The 25239-nt window shown below is 39.7% G+C and overlaps 1 protein-coding gene across 1 annotated transcript in view; it reads left to right on the top strand.

Moving 5' to 3' along the window:
* The window catches only part of LOC101274663 (24-hydroxycholesterol 7-alpha-hydroxylase), a 73942-nt gene that overhangs the window by 33260 nt on the left and 15443 nt on the right, over positions 1-25239 (top strand). Inside the window, exons 8-10 of the mRNA XM_004267513.3 lie at positions 8885-9018; positions 16188-16283; positions 17128-17216. Coding sequence (XP_004267561.1) covers positions 8885-9018; positions 16188-16283; positions 17128-17216 — 319 coding nt within the window. The remainder of the gene's footprint in view (positions 1-8884; positions 9019-16187; positions 16284-17127; positions 17217-25239) is intronic.

Raw genomic sequence — 25239 nt, 5'->3', positions numbered from 1 at the left:
TAACCTGTTCTGAGCACTATTGTTGTCCTTGGTATCTTTCTCAATTCGTTGTTACAGCTGCCTCTTTCATTCTTGGTCTGTAGTTATGAACATCAGACTGAAGCTGCTAATCAAAGTGTACCTCCAAAAGGTTATTGCTTATAATTTTCAATAGGTGTCAAGCAGAGTGCCGTGCACTGGTTATCAATCCCAGGGGAGGACTCTAAACACTTCTGCTCACTGCATCTTGGTATCAGAGTTGCCAAGGAAAACACAGTGCTGTCAGGCACTGGATGCAACAATGCTAAACTCACATAGAGAAGAAAGAGAGTAAGATCAGCTTCGGGAGTGGGTGTCAGTCCCCCATCACCAGGATGTCTCTCTCCCTGTGGGCGACGCAGGGAAATTGGCCACTGCACACCCTTCTCACACCGCAGTGGAAGGAACCCTGTCCCTTTTCCTCGGAGGGCAGATGTAACAGTGGGGTTGGACAGGTGCTGTATTCTGCACATACTTTAAGCAGAGACAGAAGAGTACTCTCTGCCCCTGAAACAGGAAAGATATTCCCACATAAGGTGATGCACCTGGCACAGGCTGTGTAGAGGCTGTGTGCGCCCTTTGTCTCTTGGTGAGGAAGTGTTCCAGGCCCAAGGCCCACCCTTCCGCAGCTGAGTTGGGGCTGAAAGACTGAGCATGAGACCCGCTTTTCCCAACAATAGGAATATATGTCTGATCATCAAAATTCATCCTAAATCCTTAAGATGCCAAAAAGTCATATCCACCCCTGGAAAAGTCCGAAGAACCAGAGCTGGAAGTTCAGAAATGACTGAGGTGTTTGGAAGAAGCTGGTGACTAGAGAGGGAGAATTGAAGGAGCTGCGACCTGCCAGGCTCCGGCTACAGTCCCTAAAGCCCTAATACCCGTATTCACTGTCCATGGACAGTCTCTAGACTTATTCTCTGCTTTTCCCAGTCTGTATCCACCACAAATACCTTAAGCTGTTTTTAAGTCTTCCTTTCCACTTTCCATCTGTCCTTCCTGTTTATTTAACTGGTATTTCTCTTACATAAAGACACTGGGGACAGGTTGAGGACAGGACCTAGAGGGAGGAAACTATAGCATTTAAAAATATACATATTTTTAGGGCTTCCCTGGTGGCGCAGTGGTTGAGAGTCCGCCTGCCGATGCAGGGGACACAGGTTCGTGCCCTGGTCCGGGAGGATCCCACATGCCATGGAGCGGCTGGGCCCATGAGCCATGGCTGCTGAGCCTGCATGTCCGGAGCCTGTGCTCCGCAAGAGGAGAGGCCACAGCAGTGAGAGGCCCGCGTACCGCAAAAAAAAAAAATAAAATAAATAAAAAATAAAAAATAAAATATATATATATACATATTTTAAAAAAACAATCTAAATAAAGAAAAAGCCATATCATGTTCCTATACGGGAAGGCTTAATATCATGAAAATGCCAACCACTTTCAAATTAATATATATTTAATTAATTATAAGGAATATTCCAATGGTTTTGGTGGGGAGGAAATTAATGAAATGACTTAAATATTTTTTTTGAAGAATAAGTGTGATTAGAAATCAAGATTAATCGAAGTGTAGATAGGTGAGGCCATATTTGCCCTACCAGATAGTAAAACTTCTTATATAAGTTGCTATAACAAAAGAGTACATGACTGGCACAGGACAAATAATTGATCAACATGGCCCTTATTTGCTTCCCTTTTGCCAAAAAAAGCAAATTCAGAATCTTTTCTTTCAAAGGTAAAAAAAAAATTACAGGAAAAAAGTCACTTTTCTATTTTGTTTCATATTCTTGAGGCAAAAGTTTCTAAACTGTCAACATTTGCAATGAGTTAATATTCTAGAAGCCTGCAGTCATCTGGGAGACTATATTTATAGTCAGTTTATAGGGAACGACTGAGAACTAAAAAGCATGTAACTCCACAGCCTAGCATGTACTTCATAATCTTTCATCTCCTCTCATCTTCTTTCTCTGGATTTTTTAAAAATAAATTTAACTTAATATCTTTCTTACAGAATTTTGTCTCACACTACATGTTCAGTAGTGGACGTGTACAGTAATGGACATACATAGTAATAAAGGAAGTTAGTATTTTGTAAGGAATAAAACCCAAAGTGTACACCATTTTTCTCTATCAAAGAAACATTTAGGGGTTCCAGATTAATATGGCAGAGTAGGAAGATCCTGAGCTCACCTCCTCCCAGGGACACACCAAAACCACAACTACAAGTAGAATAATTATCTCTGAGAATGACCTGAAGACTAGCAGAACAGATTTTCTACAACTAAGAATGTAAACAGAATGCCATGTCAAGATGGGTAGGAGGGTCAAAGATGCAGTCTAGACAGAACCCATACCCCCAGTGTGGTGACCCACATGTGGGAGGGATAGCACAACTGCAGAGGTGCCCGCTTCACAGTGAGGGGGTCCAAGCCCATGTGGGGATCCTCAGCTTGGGGACCTGCATAGGGAAGATGAGCTCCCATAACATCTGGCTTTGAAGACCAGTGGGGTTTACATTTGGGAGAGCTGGAGGGCTATGGGAAACTGAGACTCTGCTCTTAAAGGGTGCACACACAAACTCACTTACTCTGAGTACCAGCACAGAGGCAGGAGAATGTGAGGGGTACCTGGGTCATATGCTGCAGGAGCTTCCCTGAACAATTTGGGGGTGAGTGCTGGAGGGGTAGTGATCTGGTGGAATTTTCTCCAGGGTTGAAGGCACTGGCCAATGCCATTTTTTTTTTTTTTTAACCTCTCCTTCCACCATCTGGCCCAGTACTGGCAGGCAACATTTCTGTCACTCTCCATCAACTAGCTAACACCATGTGCCCCACGCCAGCGTTCTCCTGACGACCCACCCTGCCCATCCCACCCTCCCCAGCCAGCCCCTTCAAAGCGGCCCCTGCCCCACCTGGCAAGTGGCCTCAGCTGGCCCCCGGCAACTGTACAACGTGGCTCCACCTCTGGGGGGCGGGGGGGCACCCTGCATGCCATGAACCCACAGCAGTCACAGCAGAGCCACACAGCCAGCCAGGGCACAGGTGCAATCCAACCACACAGGAGGATGCACACAGCACACATGTGGGACATCCCAGGAGCACCTGGCTCTAGTGGCCAAGAGGGATTGCACCCCTGTGCCCCACAGAACACCTTATACATAAGCCTGCTGTTTCAAGAACAGGAGATATAGCTGATCTACTTAATGCATAGGAATAGACACAGAGGGTTAGGCAATTGAAAAGATAAAGGAATATCTTCCAAACAAAAGAAAAAGATAAAAACCTCAGAAAAAGAACTAAATGAAACAAAGATAGCAATTTACCAGATAAAGAGTTCAAAATTATAGTCATAAAAATGTTCACCAAAGTTGGGAGAAGAATGGATGAACTCAGTGAAAACTTGAAAAGGCAAATAGAAGATATGAAAAAAGACCCAATCAGAACTGAAGAATACAATAACTGAAATAGAACATACACTAGAGGGAATCAGCAGCAGATTAGAGGATGCAGAAGAATGGATCAGCAATCTGGAAGACAGGGTAGTGGAAATCACCCAATCAGAAAAGCAAAAAGAATAAACACCAATGAGGAAGGCTTCCCTGGTGGCACAGTGGTTGAGAATCTGCCTGCTAATGCAGGGGACACGGGTTCGAGCCCTGCTCTGGGAGGATCCCACGTGCCACGGAGCAACTAGGCCCGTGAGCCACAACTACTGAGCCTGCGCGTCTGGAGCCTGTGCTCCGCAACAAGAGAGGCCGCAATAGTGAGAGGCCCGCACACCGCGATGAAGAGTGGTCCCCGCTTGCCACAACTAGAGAAAGCCCTCGCACAGAAACGAAGACCCAACACAGCAACATCTTAAAAAAAAAAAAAAAAAAAAAACCAATGAGGATAGCTTAAGAGATCTCTGGGACAACTACAAGCATACTAACATTTACATTATAGGGGTCACAGAGGAGAAGAGAGAGAGAAAGGGACAGAAAACATATTTGAAGAAATAATGGCTGAAAACTTCCCTAACCTGGTGAAGGGAACAGACAGATAAGTCCAGGAAGCAGAGAGAGTTCCAAACAATATGAACCAAAGACACCCACACCAAGACACATTATAATTAAAATGTCAAAATTTAAAGACAAAGAGAGAATCTTAAAAGTTTCACAATATTTCTTTTCACATTTAAAAGAATATTGCAGAAAGGAGTTTATTGCTGTCTCTGTTCTCTAAAAACTGACTTTTTTTTTTCAGGAGCTTATCTTGAGGTCTCTGCTTGAGAAAATATGCCAGAAAACTAGCTTCCTACTGTTATTCTCTGTCAGCAATTGATGTCTCTGCTTCATTGCCTTTTAAGAGAAATCATAGAAATGCTGGATTTTTTCAAAGCTGTTATATCATTTCCCCAAATAACAGTATAAACACCAACTTTTGTTATTTGATATTGCTTTTTAGCAAAATTATTACAAAATTTGAAAAGCAAATTTCATGACCAAATTTTGGTAGGAATCATTGCTTAAGGTTATTACATCAGATTCTTTATTTTTCAGCCTTTATCTCATGCATTTTTTTATCCCAGTTCACCGTCCTTCATGTGTACTATGACCTTTTGCACACACCTTAATTTTAAACATTTTAAATAAGCTGTTCTGTGAATATGAAAGACAACGTCTGTGAAGGAAGACAACTTCACAGTATAGAACAGCAAACAGAACTGAGAATCCCTGCTTTCAAAAGTAAAGAAAGAGGTGGTAGAATGTGTAGGGATGCATTCTTTGTATGTTCTTTGCTTCACTTCTCTGTGTGTCCCTTGGTAGACATACACCTGTCTTTCATTTGTGGGGAAGCACAGGGCCTCCTCAATATTCATCCCCACCTTCTGATTCAATCTCCTCAGAATTATGTCTCCAGAGGTATGAATGACTCGGCAAATGCCTGTCATTCTCCTTTTTTTTTGCAAAACATGGGTTATTTTCCCAAAATGATTAGTTAAATCTTGATATAATGTTACTTCAGGACTATAGGAACAGAATTTTTGTATTTTATGTATTTATTTATTGAATAAATGTGTGTGTGTGTGTGTGAAGGGGAGGGAGCTTGAAATATGAAGAAGACAGAGGAGTCATCTCTCAACAAAGGACCTGCTTTAGTGATCCTGTTTGATTCATGTTCCTTTTTTCTTTAGGTCCAAGAAATCATATTTTTATAATTAATTTTGGAATTTAAGTTACTTTTCTCTCTGCCTGCGTGAGTGCTACTCATCCTTCCAGGCTTAGCTGAAACTCCAGCCCTAGGCAAGAGGGAATGAATGCCACTGAGACTCAAATCCTCTCTTATGAAACTTATATTATAGTTATTTGTATCCAGATATTATTTTGTGTCCTTATGTCCAAGCTCCTTTAAAACAGTGACTGTGTCTTTCTTATTCGTTTCTCCTCTTAGGGGAGGTGCTGGGACCCAGGGAGCAAGGGTAAGGGCTTTTAGTGTAGACAGACGTAGGTTTGAAGGCTTCAAGCTTCTCCTTGGACACATGATAACTTGATAGTCGGCAGATTGTGATGAGGAATAAATGAAGTGGTCCAACATATTGGTGACATTAGATGGTCAATAAATTAGTATTATTCTCTTCCTATCTCTTACAGCACCTATGCTTGGGCTAACATGTAACAGATATGAAGCAAATATATATTGAGTGAATAAATGGTTGAAGTAGTAGAATTTTAATCTATTATATATCCTTAACAAATATAAATTACAGTTACTGTGTTCTAACATGCTTGTCATCATACCTGCGGAAACCCAAAACTATACAGAATATTTTAGAAACATTCTTTGCTATTTCTGAACTCAAGACTCATCCTTTCTTTTATTTGGTTTCAAATATCCTATGATTTGGTTTGACTTTTTTTTTTTTTTGGTACGCGGGCCTCTCACTGTGGTGGCCTCTCCTGTTGTGGAGCACAGGCTCCGGACGCACAGCCTCAGCGGCCATTGCTCACGGGCCCAGCCGCTCCGCGGCATGTGGGATCTTCCCCGACTGGGGCACGAACCCGTGTCCCCTGCATCGGCAGGCAGACTCTCAACCACTGCGCCACCAGGGAAGCCCCTGGTTTGACTTTTATTGCATTTGTGCCAAGAATTAAGCAGATGGCTTCTGAATTTTACCCCAAATCACCCATAGTTTCTTCCCTGGCTGCCTTTTGTACTGGTCCCCATCTCCATTAGGCCCTAGCCCTTTTGATGATTACCTTGGCATTCTTCCAAGTGGAGCCTTCTAATTTTAGAGTCAAAACACTGGAAGAACAAACCACAGATGTGCGTTGAAATATGTACAGTGTGGGTACAGAGCCATTTCTAAGAGTTATAATCAGAAAGGTCTTTAACCTAAAGATGTTGTTTGAAAACAACATCTTTTTCTTTGTCTAGTCTGAGAATACTACCTTATTTTTCCTACATCACACTGGGACTTGAGAAACTAAAAATATTTTTTCAAAACATTTATTTTCCAAGTGTAGTCTACATCTCTTCTACATTTGTAGGTCCTAATAGATTTTGTTTTCAACTCAGAACAAGCTTTTGTTTATTGTATAATACAAAACATTTTTTTGAACTTTATAATTCAATTCGTCTCCTAAGGATAATTCATAAAAAACTTTTTCTCCAAAAGAAAGTCAGAAACTTCACTATTACCAGAGTCCAAACTTTTTCAAGGCCAGAATTATGCCTGTCTCATAATAGGTTGGTCACTTTGGAGTCACACAGATCTGATTTCAAACACAAAATCTGACCCGTGGTAGTCACTTATCCGTGATCAATTAGAGAAATATTTATTTTCTGTATCCTATAGCTTCAGTAAAGTAAAATACAAAAAATAAGTAGAGGGATTGTTTGGTGAATTTGTCTAATGTAGATGCTCTAAATAGATTTTTAAAGAGAAAAACCTTTTTTAAAGTAAGATTTAGAATGTGAAGTGTAGGTTACTGCTCATTTATTTGTAATGTCCATTCGGCAAGGGCCTTCATTTGCTGGGGTCACCTTGGTTTCCAAGATAAAGGTGAAATTGGTCTGAACTCCCTCCCAGAGTTCTAGGGATCTTTGGAGGGAGAAGTGATGGAGGCGGCCAGAAGTGGAGGCCTGTGCCTCTCGGAGTTTCTCTTGACTTCCAGTCTCGCATTTCCTGATTTCTCCACTTCCGCTCTTTTCTCTTCTGCAGTTCTGCCTCTTTTCCATACTGCATTGCTTCCTGGACATACCCAGATCTTTATTACCCCAAGTGTTAACTTAAGGTATGTGTTAGCTGACTTTATTAAAATATTAAAAAATATAGGACAAGGAAAGGGAAAATTGCACAGTAGCCAGAAACAACTTAAAATTGAGTATGTGACTTAAAGTTGAATTTTCTGTTCTTAAAAGTCCCATCTGCCATTTCTCCCTTGGAGAGTTTTCCTTAGTTTTCTAATAGGTTGTCGGTCACCTGCCATGTAGACAATGGTCTTCTTTTTCTTTTTTTTTTTCACTCAAGTACGCTCTAAAAGAAACTCAGGTCCCCTCATACATTTTTAAGTTGTCTTCTAAAATTTGTTATCCTGCATTTCAATATTTCCCTGCTTTTAAGTATCTTCAAATATTTTATATCTCATAGAACGGTTTCCTTGCCTGCATGGTGTACCTGTTAACTGTGTGTTCATTTCTCACCTCCTAGACTGAGTGTATTGCGAGAATGCCTTCATTGTTGTAACCCTGGTGGAGCCTGACTCAACTCCTGCCTCTTGCTCAGTGCTCAAAAATCTGTCAAGTTTAATGGAGTGTATAGACACCCCTATGGGAATTAATAGACCCAGAGCTCAAAAACCCTAGTTCCCAGACTCCACTAACGAGAAACATTTGCTTCTGACGCCTCAGGAATTCCACCTGGACTGACAGAGAAGGTTTCCCAGGCAGCACCCACCCAACCCTCTTCTGCAGGATGGGCTGGCTTTAGGACAAGCCTTATCCAGAGTCAAAGAGAAATGTGGCTGGAGACCCACATTCCATTCTCATCCACTCATGCCCAGTACAGCTGGGGGGAAAATGTGAACGTTGACTTAAACTGACCATGTTGTTGACTTTTATTAAGCAAATACTGTCAAAATCGAAAGCTGAGTTGTTTAATTTTCAAAATGTAAACATTTTACTTGAAATATCACTAATTAAACTGTCTCATTTGACTGAAGGCCCTGACCATATGTTGGTCCATAGAAAGAGCAACCGCAATCCTTTTCCACGTGACTTCAATCTAAATATTAGCTAAGGTATGCAACTTACAGTAGGAATGTTTGATGTACCTGTGTTTAGAGAGCTCATCGTTCCAGATGAAATACATGTGTCCCGTCACCCCTTTCCTAATATTCTTTTTGGGCTTTCTGAAATGTATGATTAAAAAGCAAAAACAAAAACAAATCAGCAGGGAAGAGATAGAAGTAGTAAGTCAGGTGGCTTCTCAGATCTCTTACTTCGTACTTTTGACGCCGATCTTTTATTGCTCTTTCCTTAAGTGGAATGAGAATTTGGACAAGAAACAATGAAATGAGTAAAAATTGAACATCTTTCTGACAGGGACTATCTTAGTCATCTGATAGCCACAGGACTGTGAGAACCAAGGTTGGATACCAATCCATTACATTACAGTAATCAACATTGGTTTAGTTTTATATGCCATACATTTTATCTTGGTAAGAAGAAAATGATGAAAAGAGTCAATAACTTATTAAACTTGGTATGCAAAAGTAATAATAATATTAACACCTGATATCAGAGACAGTATTTAACTTATATAGCTTACATAAAATCATTTTCTGGCCTCTTTAAGTCCACCTTTTTTTTTTAAATTCTCTTTCCAGGTAAAGATAAGATTAAAGTGTCTGAGGATGACTTGAAGAAACTCCCTCTAATTAAATGGTGTATTTTGGAAACCATTCGTTTAAGAGCCCCTGGTGTCATTACCAGAAAAGTGCTGAAGCCAGTTAAAATTTTGGTGAGCAATGGTTTTTTAAAATAATGAACCTTCTGGGGAAAAAAAGTAGCTATTTTGCCCATTTATTATTAGGTAATTTCTTAAGTTCCATGAAGTACTCTGTGACCCTAGAATAGGTTACTAATAAGAGTTGTGCAGCACCAGTTTGTTAATATAGATATCTATCTATTGGCAACTATTTTAGCTAAAACATAAGCCTTTCATAATCATTTTGGCTATGTGATTCTATATCAGAATTAGTATAATCCTATTTCAATCGGGCAGGAGGGTCGGATAGTATTTCCTCTGCTGAACCAACCAATGAGTATTCCTGAGTTGGAATAGGTTGAGGAATTGAGTGTGTGAGGGAAGTCCTTTAGGATAACTGGAAGACAGTTCAGACCACAGATCACAGATACCGGAACAGATAGCAGGAATGCCATGGGTAATAGAAACTGATATTAGGAATTAGTGACTGAGTGAGGTCCTCTCTATGGGCAAAGTAGGAGAATATTCTCAAGTGCACCATGAAAGGTATGTGCACGTGGCAAACGTTCAGTTCAATATTTGGTGAATCATTCAGGCAGAACAAAAAACATTATTTTTTAAAGGAATGATTTGGGACCTAAATTATCCAGATAGATTATAATTAGTCAGCCCTCCGCTCTTGTTAGCTTTTTTTCCCCACGGCTTAAGAGTGCTTGGATTAAAATCAAGAAAATTTTGTAGTAATAGAATTCAAAAGAGACAAAAAAATCCAAATTTGATACAAGTTGCAACTTGCTAAATCCAAAAAAAACATAGTTTAACTGATCTTATGTAGATTGTAGCATTTAGTTTCAGTGAGATTTTAACAGTTTTTGCTTTTAAATAATCAAATTATCAATTACTTTAAAACTATAAGAGAATATATATTTAAATATTTATAAATTTAAATATATATAAATTTATATATGTAGTAAAAGAATATATATATTCTGTATTGAGAGGAAATAGTCAAACAACTTGGTGCAATTAAGTAGAGCAATGTGTTTATTACTTTGAATATTACTATAATTGTTATTGAACTTTTAGTAAGCCTTATCTATATTCTGGGTAGTAGGAAATTAGCTGAAATGCAGAATAGTTATTTGACAAATAAGTGGGTATTTTGATTGTTATTTTAAGCATATAGATACTATACAAGTTTTGTTAGATTAATACCTAAGTATTTCTGTTATTCTGGAGCTTTTGGAAATGGTATTTTTAATTTTTATTCTTTTATTTATTTTAATAAAGTGGGCTTTTCTTTTTATTTATTTATTTTCTATCTGGCTGCATTTGGGTCTTTGTTGCTGTGCGTGGGCTTTCTCTAGCTGTGGCGAGCGGGGGCTACTCTCCGTTGCGGTGCGCAGGCTTCTCATCACGGTGGCTTCTCTTGTTGCAGAGCACGGGCTCTAGGCGCACGGGCTTCAGTAGTTGCGGCACACGGGCTCAGTAGTTGTGGCTCGTGGGCTCTAGAGCGCAGGCTCAGTAGTTGTGGCACACAGGCTTGGTTGCTCTGCGGCATGTGGGACCCTCCCGGACCAGGGTTTGAACCCGTGTCCCCTGCTTTGGCAGGCGGATTCCCAACCACTGCCCCACCAGGAAAGCCCTGTAAATGGCATTTTTAAAAATTTTGATTCTCCATTGTACATTACTTGTCTGTAGGAATATAGTTGATTTTTGTGTGTTGACCTTGTATCTGCAATGTTGTGACATCAATATAGAAACCTAAGTTTCATTACAGTGTAAATCTGTCATTGAAAAATTTTTTTATACATTATTCTTCACATTTCATGCATCTATGGAGTTTTCATATTTATTTCAAGGCCACATTAATAGTACATTGAGTTGATAGCTTAAATATTTAATTATTTCCTGACTCTTGAGAGTTTAGGTAGTTTTTTTTTAATATGGTAATTATTTGTATCTTTGTGCCTAGTACATTCTCTTTTTTAAGGATTATCATTGAATTATGTTTTCGTAGTGGATTACTGGTCCAAGGGTATGAACACATTTATGATTCACTGCCTAAAATCCTTTTACAAAACTGGGCTATTTTATATGTCCACCACCTATGGATTCCCAATAAAAAAACTTAATTAAAAGTAATAGATATCCAAAACCATTTAATAAATTATTTTAAAAATTCATAGTCTCTTACTTCTACCTCCTCACACCCACATGTTCTTCCTAGAGGACACGAGGCTCAGAAGCATCCCAGGCGCCTTCCAAGCCCTCGCAGCTGCAGTTATGCCTCTCTCAGTGGTAGAGCAACCCCACAATCACGTACTCAGGCTGCTATCATCCCAGAATGCTCCAGCATTTCCTTTCATTATTTTTCACATCTCTTTTTAATATTTGTAAAAGGTGCAGTGTTTCCTGTACCTGCTATTTCTTCTGTACACAAAATAAACACTGCCTTTCCTCTTAGGAGGCCCAAACTAATCACTGTGATGTTCACCCTACAGAGTTGAGACTTTAAAAATAATAAATGGAACAGGTTTTTTTTTCTTATTACACAAGCAAAGCATGGTAATTAGGGGGAAAAAAGACCATAAAAAGAAGCTAAAGGAAGAAATTAAAAATTGCTTAGAATCTTGCAAGTTAGAGATAACCACTATGAACATTTGGTATTATTATAATTTCAGAATTTTTTTCTGTAATATGTGCATTAAAAAAATAAATTGGGGTCACACAAAGCTAGTTTTCTCACAACCTGCTTTTATTTTATTTAATAATAGATCCCAGATAGTTTTCTGTATCAATAAAAGACATCTACATCATTTTGAATTACAGCGTAATCTAATATATGGACATCAAATAAATTTTAAAATCTGTTCAATGTTCTTGAATATGTACGTGGCTTCCATTCTTTCACTATTATAAATAGTGCAAAGATTAACATTCCTGTAGCTAAATATTTGTGCACTGATTATTTCCTTAGTATAAATTCATATGACTTGGTTCTTTTAAACTTCAAGTATTTTCTAAAACAGGTGAAATGTCTTTGCTGAACATATTAATATGCTCCCAGGAATTTGGATCATAAAAATCATTTCAGATGGGATCATCTATGTTTTGACCAGTTGGACAACAGGTCAAGATTCCTTGCTATGAATGCTAGAAGTATTCTCCACTGCTCTTTCCTAATGGAATCTGAACAGGATATTTATTACAGTCTGAACAGAATATTTAGTTTTGCTCCTATAATCATTCCTTTCTATATTTTTTTGGAATAAGTGAGAATGGACAAACTCTGGTTTCTTTGGTTTACTGTATTCCTTCCTTCTCTTTATTATCAGTGTTATCAGTATTTACTATCAGTATTTACTGTATTAGAAACTAAAGCTGAGAAATTGTTAAAATATTTATTTAATAATTCACTTTAAAAATAATAAGAAACCTAATACCTATTAAAATAATTGTGTGGGGTTTTTTTTTAAGATTTTTTTTTTGATGTGGACCATTTTTAAAGTCTTTATTGAATTTGTTACAATATTGCTTCTGTTTTATGTTTTGGCTTTTTGGAGCGAGGCAGGTTGGATCTTAGCTCACCGACCAGGGATTGAACCCACATGCGCTGCATTGGAAGGCAAAGTCTTAACCACTGGACCACCAGGGAAGTCCCCAGATAGTGTGGTTTTATGAAACATAACTATATTTTTCAAAACACACAAAATATAGAAGAACAGCATCATTTTAAGTATTTGCAAATCTCTCTGATGCCTTTTGCTAATAGAAGCAATCTGAATTCCCATATATGTGTCTGCATTCAGTTGTTGTGATATATTGTTTCCTATTAATGGAAATGAAGAAGAGTCAGCCTCTCACAGGCATGTAACCAAAAAAGGAAGGAGTATTTTATTAGCCTTTTCAGATATTTCTGTGGCTATTCTTTGATACTACACTAAAACTCAACAGAGGTACTTTCTTAAAAGTTTGTTGCAATCTGAAAATATATTAATGAATTTTTTGTACTCAGTTACATTAAAATCCATTGGTCTATCCTATACTTTGAATGAGTCTTTTACCCAGGAATGGTTTTTGATCTGGCAGATTCTCTGACAATGTCTTGGGACTCCCAGAAGACCCTAAGCCACCTTTGAAAGCCACTGTTGTGGAGAGAAGAGGGCTTCTTATGTTTAGGATTAATCAATGAAACCACAAAGCAGATGAACAGACTGTACCATATCAAAATTTAACGTGTCCTGTTTTTTAAAGTATAACGTAAATTCAATGTCAGCCAAAAATTAAGAATAAATGTCAGTATAAGTACAATTCAAGACTTAATAATTATAATATTTAATGAATTCACAGATCCATAAGTAAAGGACTAATATATATATATAGATAAATGAGGATAGGACATGAACACAAAAGTTTTATAGAAGAAAATAACAACATGGAAAATACTCAGCAAAGACATAAACTTTTAAACAGCAATCAAAAAAAAACTATTTAAAATGTCAGATTAGCAGATGAGAGGGCAATGAAATTGATACTCTCATATATTTAGTTAGAAACATATCTTGCTACAAAATTTGGGGAAACAGTTGAGCAACATATATTAATAGCCTTAGATGTTCAGAAGACATAGGACATGTATATTCCTATGTCTTCTGAACATATATGTTAAAAGATTTTATATGGACAATGCTTTGTGGAAGAAGATGTTTGTGATGGCATTATTTATTATAGCAAAAATAGTAGAGAACGATTGATTAAGAAGCCACTGGAGAGAAAATTATTTTAAATGAGTATACAATATAAAAATAATACTTATGCTATAATATCAAGTGAACAATATAAGAGGCAAAAATTATTCAGTAGGATAAAAACAATATGTATATACTAGGTATTTATATATGTAAACAATATCAGTATATATAAACAACAGACTATATTTAAAAACAACAATAAAAAAACCGCAAAGCTAAACTACTGTTATTAGATAAAAGTACTGGAGGGAAGTCTAGCCAACTGATAACTGTCTTTTGTTGCCAGCTCTCTTGTTTTCTTTTCTAGTTTTTTCTATTTTTCTGAATTTTGCAAAATTTCTAGAAAGCAGTTTTTATTACACAAAAGAATATACTTTTAATTTTTAAAGTACTTTTTTTTTTTTTTTTTAAGCAACTAACACCAACCAAGCTCCTGGCCAAGAGCTAGAGAGAAAGAATGTGCTTTGGGGCTCCTCTGATGGACGCTTTGCCTTTACAGGACTCCTCTTTGCTTGAAGTAAGAGTCTGCATTCCTTGCACCCACTTTGGTCTTAGCATCCTTCTTGAGTTACAACAGAGAATCCTTCTTCTCTTCCCTCGTCAAGAAAAGCCAGTCTCCGGACTAGCAGATGAAGTTCATCTGGCCTCACAGCATCCCTGTGGGGTGGGCTGGCCAAGTTCACTTCTGTCTACCTGACAGGTGTCATTATTGCCAACACAGGGAAGCTGTGAGTTCCACTTCCTAGTGATCTATGCCCTGGTCCTCTGACTATTTTGTCTCCCTCTTGATCTTTCTCTTCATGTGCCATGTTAACAATGACAGGACCGTCTGGCCCAGACATAACGATGTCCGTTTGCTCAGAGGATTCCTTTGATACAACCAGCTCTCACACCCTTTTCTGCCACTCACCCGCCTGGCATTTGCTGCTGCACCAGGAACTTCTGTCTGGTCTCCTCCCTGTTGCTAGTGTGAATGCTGTTCCCGAGGCTGCCTTTGAAGTCTTCCTCTGCTACCCTGCTTTGTAGGCTGCAGCAGTCAGCATCTCCACATCATGATCCTAGGTCAGCAGCCACTGAAGAGGGCTGTGGGGAGGGTGGGGGGAGGGGCAGGGCAGCAGTTGCCCTGACAGGATGCCTGGCCCAGGGCTGCCCCCAGACATATCACGGCCCTCCCCAGCTGATTTCAGAGCCAATCATGACACCTCTAGCCTCAGTTCCAGCAGAGGTAGAACAAACACACGAGACTGGGATCTCACAGGTCTTTTCCACTTTAAAAATGGTAAGAGGGCATGAGCAAGTCTCCATCTCTTCCTATCTTGACCTGACTCTCTCCAGCAATCCTGGCACTGAAATTACCAAACTCAAGCAATACTCAGCAACCATCAGAGTCAACAGGGGTTCTCTTGGGTTAAAAAACGGTGGCCCCTCCCCATACTCCACTCCCTGCTCACATAAAAAGACATGTTTTCAATTGGAACATGCTACTGTTGTAGATACGTAAACTTAAAGTAAGTGTTTTGCAGATATCTTGAGGACGCTTCAAAATTACGCAGGATTAAACAGATGTGGCTTCTGATGCTTGGCAAAGGGAGTTAACTGATAAAACGTCTTCACCTCAGTAGAGATGGTAGCTCTCTAGCGATCTCACAAAGGCAAAGAGCGATCTCTTTGTCCTCTGGTTCCTGAACAAGGCGATGTAAAGATGATTTTGTGAAATAGTTTTTAGTCCTCGGTATAGTTTATATATCATGAAAAGCTATTATAATGTGAATGGAGAAGGACCATGCAGACTCTGCTGCTTGAGGAAACATACTGTTTATCATCAGTTTCACAACCACTGAGACCTCAAATGTGAAACCAACCCAATAAACCCACAACACTTGCTTTGTCCTATGTCTTCCTAAGCAGTTGTCTTCAACTTCTTTCTGCCCTAACAGCTGCTGCTAGAGTGAAACAAACAGAATCCACTGCCCCTGCCCTGCCACTGTCATCCGCATCCCCAAAGACAGAACATCCACTGCCCCTGTTCTCAGGGCCAGTATGGCCAGTGTCCTGTCTCAGAGTTAGTTTTTTCTGTTCTAGAACCTGGGAATCCACTGTGGTTTCCATCATCAAGACCACTTCCTGCAAACTCCAATATCAAACATCAAAAGCTGCATTACAGTGGACTTAGACGAGTGTCTAAAATTTTCACATGTATCTCTATCTTCCTCCATGTAACCAAAGATATATGTATGTATAACTGATCATCAGAATTAGAAATCAGTAATTGCCTACGTTGGAAAATAGAAATGATCCGTCTAGGAAAGGGATTTTCTCACCATTGATTATACGATGTATATGTCTTCTCTCTAATATGGTAATATGGTTGTAGGATTATTTTTAATGACCCAAGCTCTCATTAAAGCAGATCTCCAAACATGACTTGGAACCATTTTTCTGTTATAGAATTATACCGTTCCTTCTGGTGACTTGCTGATGTTGTCTCCATTTTGGCTACATAGAAACCCAAAGTATTTTCCTGAACCTGACCTGTTCAAGCCTGTAAGTTGTCTCTTTCAGTATACATTGTCCTTGGATTTCTGCCGGGAGTATGAATTCATAAATTAACTAGGGCTATATCATTAAGCAGCCATATTTCTCCGGTGACTAAGGCTACAAATCCCAGACTAGATTTGTAATATAGATGTCATAACATTTACAAATCAGATAGAAAAGTTTTTGGAATAAGCTTCACCAACTTTAAAATACATTTTTGTCTGAAACCAGCAGGACATGTTAAAAGTAAATACGCTTGGTCCTGATAGAAGCCATATTTCATGTTCTTCAGACAATTGCTTCTGTTACTGGTTTCCAAGGAGTACAAAACTAAAAATGAAGCAAATTAAAACTGTGTTCTGCTATTTCTTAGAACTGGGGAGTTACAGGGCTAAACAAAATCTTAAGAGGTCATTTAGTCCATTCTCTGCCTTTAGGTAAAACTGTCAGAAATGGCATCCAGATGAATGAATTCTGCAGACCAAGCTTTCTCCAACAGGGAGGGCTGTCAGTGCCTCATTACTAAGTTTATTACCAAGGGCAATTTTATGATGGAGCCTGAGGCCTTATTATAAATATTCTTCCTCTTCTGAGGTCAATTCTGTGGTTGATTTACGTTGTCATTTACATTTACCACTTAACAGAGTTCTTTTTAAACCTTTTTATTTATTAGTTCCCATTCCAAAAACATAATTGTGGCTGATATTAATAACAGGTTGGAAAAAATTACCAACAACCCTGCAACTTTATATGCAAGGATTAGCTGTACAAGATCATTTTTAGCCTAGAGAAATAAAGTTAAGCTTATTTATATAAGACTGATTTGGAAAAAAATGCTTTCTTCCCACAGGAACGTTGGAAAAAGGCAAATTTAGAGAAGCATGCTTTCTTGGACTGCTTCATGGCATTTGGGAGTGGGAAGTACCAGTGTCCTGGAAGGTCAGTGCAACAGCTGGGGCACATTTATCCAGAAAGTCTGCGGAAAGACGAGGGCTTGGAGGGGGGAAGCTTTGGTTTAATCCCTCTTTTCTCTATTATCAAAACTACAGGGAAATCTAGGAGACCACATTCTGTTTGATTGGCCCTCACATTGTGCGATGTCTTTGTGGGAATGTCTGCAGTGGCTTCTGATAGGAGACCTTGTGAGAATAAAATATTATAGTTGCAGCTGCCAGATGAAAGCTGGGTTTGTGTTTCAAATGCTCAGCTTTCCTGTAAGGATAATTTGAAGTGGTTTGAGTTCTACCTTTTTTAAAGATATAGATAGAAGAATAATATTTCTTGAACAACAACATTAGCACAGACATTTGCTGGGATTACAGAACATCTTTAACTTCGAGCATGACAGCAGCTTACTGGGTGGTTTTTCTTTATTGAATTAGTTTGGTTCTATAAAAAGTTGCCTTTGATATCTTTTTGAGTTAAATGAATGTGGCACCAAGGCCTCCTCTTCAATGTGATGCCCTGTTCTAGTGCAAATTATTTACTGTTTATTTATTCAAAAAGAAACCTTTCTGAACATCTCACCTGTGCCAGGCCCTCTGCTAGGCATTAGGGATAGAGCACTGAGGAAGATGGACATGGTCCCTGACCTCATAAAACTTACAGCCTACATTAAATAAATCCCATTTCCTTGTTGGTGATGGTTCTGTTGGAGAAATGTTGGTACCTATTTGTAACAAAATCTCACTCAGTGAACATACAAATCCTTTAAAAATTCTATATTTGAAATATTGTAGTTTCTTAAGGCAATTGTCTTCGTTGTTTGAACATAATTACCAATCCATATTTGCAATTGTGACTTACCCAATAGCATCCGTTCAACTCCTCCTTTGTTTTATGTTTCATAATATCAACTTGCCTTTCATAATTGACACCTCCCCCAAAATGGTTTTCATTACCCTTAGCCAACCATGGAAATTCTATCTTCCATCTTAGGAGTTATTCTAGAAGCTGAGGGGTAAGCAGATTTGTGCCTGGTGTTTCCCTGGAGACAACTGTTCGTCCTGGGCTAGGTCCTTGACTTAAACTGACCAATCAGACTGAAAGGAGAGACTGTCTTCTTTCATGGTTAGGAAAGTATGTACTGTCCGCTCCCATTGGGCGTGAACAAGCAAGCAGGTAGGTAGCTCCAGTTGCTGCTAAGAGCAAGGTCAAGACGAATAAGCTTTAGGGTGGTTTGGAGTCTGTGGACACAGAGTAGAGATATGTGAAGAGCTTGGTCCATGAGACGTCACGTGCCACTGAATCATCAGTTTTGAGGAGCTACTCTACTTCCTGTTACGTTAGATAATAAATGCTTTTTATTAATAATATATATTACATATATATGTAATAAATGTTCACTTATTTTTAAGGCAGCTTGAGTTGGAGGTTTCATTGGTTAGATCTGAAAGCATGCTGACATACCTACCAAAAAACTCCAAAGTTAACATTATAATTGAGTGTCAGATACTTGAAGGGAATAGTATAACCAACAAAAACAAACAATAACTACAAAAACCCATCATGCTCACCCTTTCTCATATCATTTTTACTTTAGAAAAGCAGTTCTTTTTTTAAAAAAAATTATTTATTTGTTTTTATTTTTGGCTGCACTGGGTCTTCGTTGCTGCCCGCGGGCTTTCCCTAGCTGCGGCGAGCGGAGGCCACTCCTCCTTGCGGTGCATGGGTCTCTCATTGCGGTGGCCTCTCTTGTTGCAGAACACGGGCTCTAGGCGCACGGGCTTCAGTAGTTGTGGCTCCCGGGCTCCAGAGCGCAGGCTCAGTAGTTGTGGCACGTGGGCTTAGTTGCTCCGCAGCATGTGGGATCTTCCTGGGCAGGGATGGAACACGTGTCCCTCATTGGCAGGCGGATTCCTAACCACTGCGCCACCAGGGAAGCCCAGAAAAGCAGTTCTTAAACCAATAATACATTTATTATTTTTGTCACCAATATCAATGTTGTAAGAGTAGGTCTTCTAAAAATGTTAGGTATTACTTTTTTTCAGGTCCCTTTATATATATTCCCAGTTGTAACTAAAGAGTTTACTATAAGCATGTTTGAAATTGAGCTAGAAGTATTTTAGACCAAGAACAGAAATGCTTTGCAATGAAGCATGTAGTATGGGCCAATGGTCAAGGATTAACTGATGACTATGGTTTCTTAGAGGGACTGTTATGACATTACTGTGATATCTTTTGAGGCTGACAGACATTTGCTTGAGTTTGACAGTAATGGGTACAAAAGAGGGGACCGTGATATTTCACCTCCATCAATAGTATATTATTTATACAGAAACTATACATTTTTCAATGTACCGAGCTTATACTATATGTAAGGCAGTGTCCTGGGTACTGCAGAAGCTTTGGGCAAGAGTAAGACATGTTCTCAGCCCTCAGCCCTGGGAGAAGGCGAGGAGGATACCATATCGAGTTCATAAATAACTTCAAGGGACGCAGGGTGAGAGATGGCCAAGCATCACGCTGTGGGGATTCAAGAGAGAGGGTGTATCTGGTCAGGGTGATCTTAGATGATTTTCTTGGGAAAGAGGCCTTTGAAGGGTTGGATGAACTTCCAGACTGAGGGAACAGGGATCGAGGGGTCATTTAGTACAGGGATATGTAGGTTAGGGGTTCTGGTTTTACTGTTATTGAGACCAGATTACAAGTAGTAGCAAGAAGACAGACTCAAAAGGGACATTGGCCCAACCGGGAAGGCCCTTTAATACCCAGGTACACAGCTCACAAAGCACTAATGAAGTATTAAAACGTTTTGGGTAGAGCAGCCTAGAGTGGGGCATGCTGACATTGCATGTGAGAGAGATGGAGTGGTGCAGTCTACCAGATTTGGAAGATGATTAGAAACAGTGACCAGGCGAGAGGTAGGGTTTGAGGAATGCTGTAGCTTTGAATCTAGGTGGCTGGAAGAGATGGTAGAAATAGAGAAATTAGGAACAGGAGCAATTTTGGGGACAAGATATTAAGTTTTCCTTTGAAAACTTTCGAGTGTGAAGTGCAGCAAAACATATATCATATAACCAAAATCTACAGGTTAAATACGAATGTTGAATAAATATGACTTAATTTTTAAAAACCTACTTAATCTAGTTTTCCACTAAGCTTCTATTTTTAATAGTCCATAATTTTCCTGTTACTTATTTTAAACAGCCAACTCATGAAACATTTTTTAAAAAAAACAGACAACACAGAAAATTGTTCAAGAGGGTGAATGACTTCATTTGGACAACATATGCCAAGATAGATCTTTGCACTAGAAAGTTAATCCCACAAACCCTTAGTATAATCCCTAGAAAATTGCACCCATTCTTAGTTCGTGTACCTCAAGCCAATTTATTTTCTCATGTACCAAATACTCAGTGAGTCAGAGAAAGTTGCCTGGGAAGTAGATGACAATCAAAGTTTGTCAAGAAAACAGTCTTGTGGCCTTGCAGCTGTCGCCCCTTGGTGTTCAGGCCACTGAGGCAGTCCGAGGGCCCCTCTCCCAAGTGAACACTAAATAAGAACTCAGTGCTGCCATCGGCTGCGAACCAAAAAGCAGAATGGAAGAGCTAGAGTTCCTCCTCAGAACGATGGGAGTTCAGAAAATATACGTGGAGGGTGAACCCCTTGCTAGGCACTTCCCTGTCGTGGAAGGGACCCCTTCCCAGGAAATCTACTGCTGGAGAAGTCCAGTGATTTTGCAGAAAAACCAACAGGGGAAAGCACATGAACTACTAGACTTTACCAGCCACGGTAGTATGGGAAATGAAGAGTGGACTTTCTCCTCTTAACTGTGAATTTAGATGGAGGAATAGGACAGGGGATTTCCAGTGGGCGTCTCTGAGAGTTGATGATCTTAGCAGAAAGGGATGTGCTTGCCATCCCCACCCCCTGGAACGCACACCAAAGCCAATAGCCCTGATTTTCCTTGGTTCCCATCCCTGCAAGAGGATCCCAGTTGGCTGTATCATTGTGCTAACTGATACGGGTTAAATTCCAATGTAAAACAATAGCCCTCATCTTTGGCAAGATAACCCCCTTACAAAGGCATATGCTTGGATGAGAAAAGGGTGTAATAAGAGGAAGGCTGCAGTACTTGAGACATGGAAATGAGGCATGGGTTCCTCGGGGATAAAAACTGTGATTTCTACTTTTTTGTGTGTTTGGGTTCTTCATGTATCCTAGGGCAGTACAAGTCATAAAGTCATGAACTAATCTGGAATTACTCACAAAAATCACATTGCTGTTGGAAAATTAATTCAAACATAGGTCCAGCTGATAGTAGGTTAGTAGTACTATTATTCAACCCACCAAATATCTCTTGAGCACCTAGTGTTAACATGATTTCCTTCATTCAGTAAATATTTATCAATTGTATGCTATATGTCAGGGTAGAGTTCTAGGAGCTACCTTGGAAAACAAAATAATGGATGAAGTCCCTTCCCTCAAGGAGCTTATAATCTAACTCAAGACACCTTATGAAACACTAGGGAGATTCAAAGACACATAACATTCCTGAGTTGCTTATAATGCCGTTGGAGAGATGGGACATAGCAGCGTGCAAAACAAGCTCTACTGAATAGCAGGAGACGGCGCTTGAGAAATGCCAGAGGACTCATCTATATCATAATTGTCATAGGAACTCAGAGGAAAGGGCACTGGAAAAGGCTTTATGGACCAGATGAGAATAATTAGTAAACAGCACAAAAGACAGCATACCTTCCTGAAAGGCAGTGGTGTCAAACGTTGAGGGTAGAAATAAAATTAAGTGCTCGCAGGAATGTAATGTACCTATGTGTTAGTGGTAGCAAGGCAACTCTATATTTGGGGGTTGTGAAGCTCTGAGTACAGTAGTTTCTATATGTTTATTATATTAACGATGATGTAATTTTAATAAGTGTGCCTTATTCAGTAAACCAACTTTGCGCAATCTTGTATTTGAGAAGCATTATACTTAGAGGTAGCTGAATGCTCTAGAGGAGTGAGTAACACCAGTCCCTCTGGATTTCATGAGAAGTTACGAATTCAGTTCATTCTGAGGAATTTGTTACATAAACAAATGCATCCCCTCAACTCCCGTTGGTAAATGGAACGGAATGAACTGGATTTACTAACATAATATTGCCCTAACATTTTCACTATGGCCACGCACACGTCCTGGAGGGGATGTGAAAAGGGTCGAGAGTGGGAAGAGCGGATGTAGTTAACTCCAAGACTGAGCGAGGCTGCCAGGTCCTTTATTAACTTCTAGCCATGCTTCTCTCTCCTATCTGCTTTACTGAGGGGCAGTGACTCGCTCAGAGGAGCACAGAAACCATTGGTGAAATCGCAGTCATTACTTTCCCAGCCATTTCATTCTGACACTTCATTATGAGGCTAAGATTTAAGTCTGTCAAGAACAGAAGCAGCAAATTCCAGAGTGATTTTTTAAAATTTATTTTTTATACAGCAGGTTCTTATTAGTTATCTGTTTTATACATATTCGCGTGTATATGTCAATCCCAGTCTCCCAATTCATCCGACCACCATCACCCCCCCACCCCCGCTTTCCCCCTGTGGTGTCCATACGTTTGTTCTCTACATCTGCCTTGCAAACCAGAGTGATTTTTGATACTTAGGCCAAAGTGCTTCTAAAATAAAACATGTTCATTTCTGCTCCAAAAATGCCAGAAAGGACCCTCTTTTCCTTCATTTACCAAATAGATCGCTAGCCTCTCAGTCGTGCACAGGACACCTGCACAGGATTTGTAGCTGGTGGAGAGGAAAAAAGGGCACTTTGGGCTGGGTATCTCCCCACCACTTTTTTTTTTTTTCATGGGCTTTCTCCCCTCATCAGGCTGAGTTACTGCTCTTTGATAAGTTTGGTCTCTTTGTTTTTCAGAAAGAAGTTTCAGCTCCTAGGAAAAGAGGACTGGCATTAACACTGTGCTATATCACAGTTGCCCATGGGTTATTATCTCTCCATCGTTCATGTCTTCTTCTTCCTTGCTAATTGCCCTGATTTTCATTTGGAGATTCGTGGGACGCTGAGGTGCTGATTCCGCCCCCAGCTCTATAGGAGTGAAGCACTGTTCCCTAAGCCAATTCTCACATCCCATCCCTAACCCTCCCTCCCTTCCCATAGTGATTGATTTTAGTTTTGCCTTGTGTTTTAAGCAGTACAATTAACTACCAAGTGAAAGCTTCTGTTGAGACTTCTGGGTCAGAAATAATCATCCCCTGTAGGATGTGAATAATGAAGCACTTGGCCCCAGAAACTTTTGAGACTGTAAAAGCAGGATGAAGTTGGTACCATAGAGCAGAGCAGCAGAGGCGAACTGGCTTCTTGGTAACATCGTTGAGCCGTTGGAGTGATCTCTGCCTGAGGCCAGCACCAGCTCTAGGTTTTTCAGGTACATAAATCGATACAGTCCCTTCAATACAGAAACCAGTCTAATGGGGTTTTCTGTCACTTGCAACCAAAAGCGTCCTAAGTAATAGATAGTTTCCTTAAGTGCAAAAGCTTTCTTTCAAGATCTGTTGAACTCCATGAAATATTGTATTAACATATACTGGCCACATCAGTTAATAGCTTTCTACATAGCCTGGGCTTTGTAAGGGGGTAGAGTTTCATTTACTCTGGGTATATCACCAAAGTAAACAAAAACAAATGTCACTTCTTAAATTTTTCCTCCTGGAGGGTCTAGAATTTAAGATATAGCACAAGATCAATTCTATTTGGTGCGTAATTCATCTTAATGAAGGCAGTAATGTTCCTTTGCCCTTTTCTTGAATAAGAAGCTTTAGAAAGAGGTATCCAGTGTCTAGCTCATAGTTCATACATAGGGGAGTTTTTCTTCTAGGAGGATCACCGTTAAAATAATCCTGCCTGCCCCTCTGAAAAGCAGTGACCTCAGAGACAGTACTCCCACTAGGACGTGATTCTCATCTCCCCAGTGAAACAGAAAACGGTGTCTCAAGTCCAGAAGCCCTGAGGTCCTCCAGACTTTTCCTCTTTGCTTCCTCAACTGCTTTCTCTCCAACTTGTCGTCCTTCTAGATATGTCCCATTCCCTTCTCTTCTCTTTCTCACATCTTTTCTTCTTTTCCTGCTCTTCCAGTTTACCCTAATCCTGTTCTTATTTTATTCTGGATTTGCTTCCCTGTATTTAGGACCATCCCCTCTCTGCTCACTCTTCCAGATTTTGCCCACACCATCATTCCCAATCAAACGTTTGGTGCCCCGGCCATAAAGTTTCCTGTGTAGCTGAGGTATTCTCGGTAATTTTAATTTTGTGTGCTAAAACTAAAGGTTTGATAAACTACATCTTTGAACATATTTTTTCCCTTTCTGCTTGTCAAGTGCCTCTAGATCAGTGATTCTAAAGTATGATCCCCAGACCACCAGTAATAACATTACATGGAAACTTGTAAAAAATGCAAATTGGGCTGCCCTTCCCCAGAACTACTAAGTCAGAAAAACTCTGGGGGTCGACCAAACAACTTGCGTTTGAACAAGCTTTTCCATGTGATTCTGATGCATGCTAAAGTGTGAGAAACACTGGTCTAGATTATTTTGCCTCCTGTCTTATAGGCTTTTATTTTCCTATAAGATTTCTTAAAGGGGATGAGGTTGTGGGAAAAGTACTTCCCCTTTAACTTGAATAGCCATGCTTCAATGAAGGATGCCTGTGAAAGTATGTCTGTATGCTGCCTTCTCTGAATTCCAGGGCAAGACCATTCTATTTTCATAAGCTGCAGCTGGTAGCAACTAGGAATATACTTCAGAGCCCCTGCTCCTGGTAACAGTGGCAGTTTTCCAGCCCATGCTGGCACTGCCCTCGATGACGTCTAGTAATAAAAAAAAGAGAGAGATTTTCTTTTAAAAAGGGATTCAGTCTCAAAATCCAGACATCTAATACTAAAGTCCTTTCTTACCGCTCACCCTAGCATTCCTCCTGTACTCTCGGTTTCTCTTCCATGTCTCACTGATCTCCTAGGCC

This window comes from Orcinus orca, chromosome 10 (genome assembly GCF_937001465.1).
Source record: "Orcinus orca chromosome 10, mOrcOrc1.1, whole genome shotgun sequence".
NCBI lineage: Eukaryota > Metazoa > Chordata > Mammalia > Artiodactyla > Delphinidae > Orcinus > Orcinus orca.
This window is presented reverse-complemented; position numbering and strand designations above follow the sequence as displayed.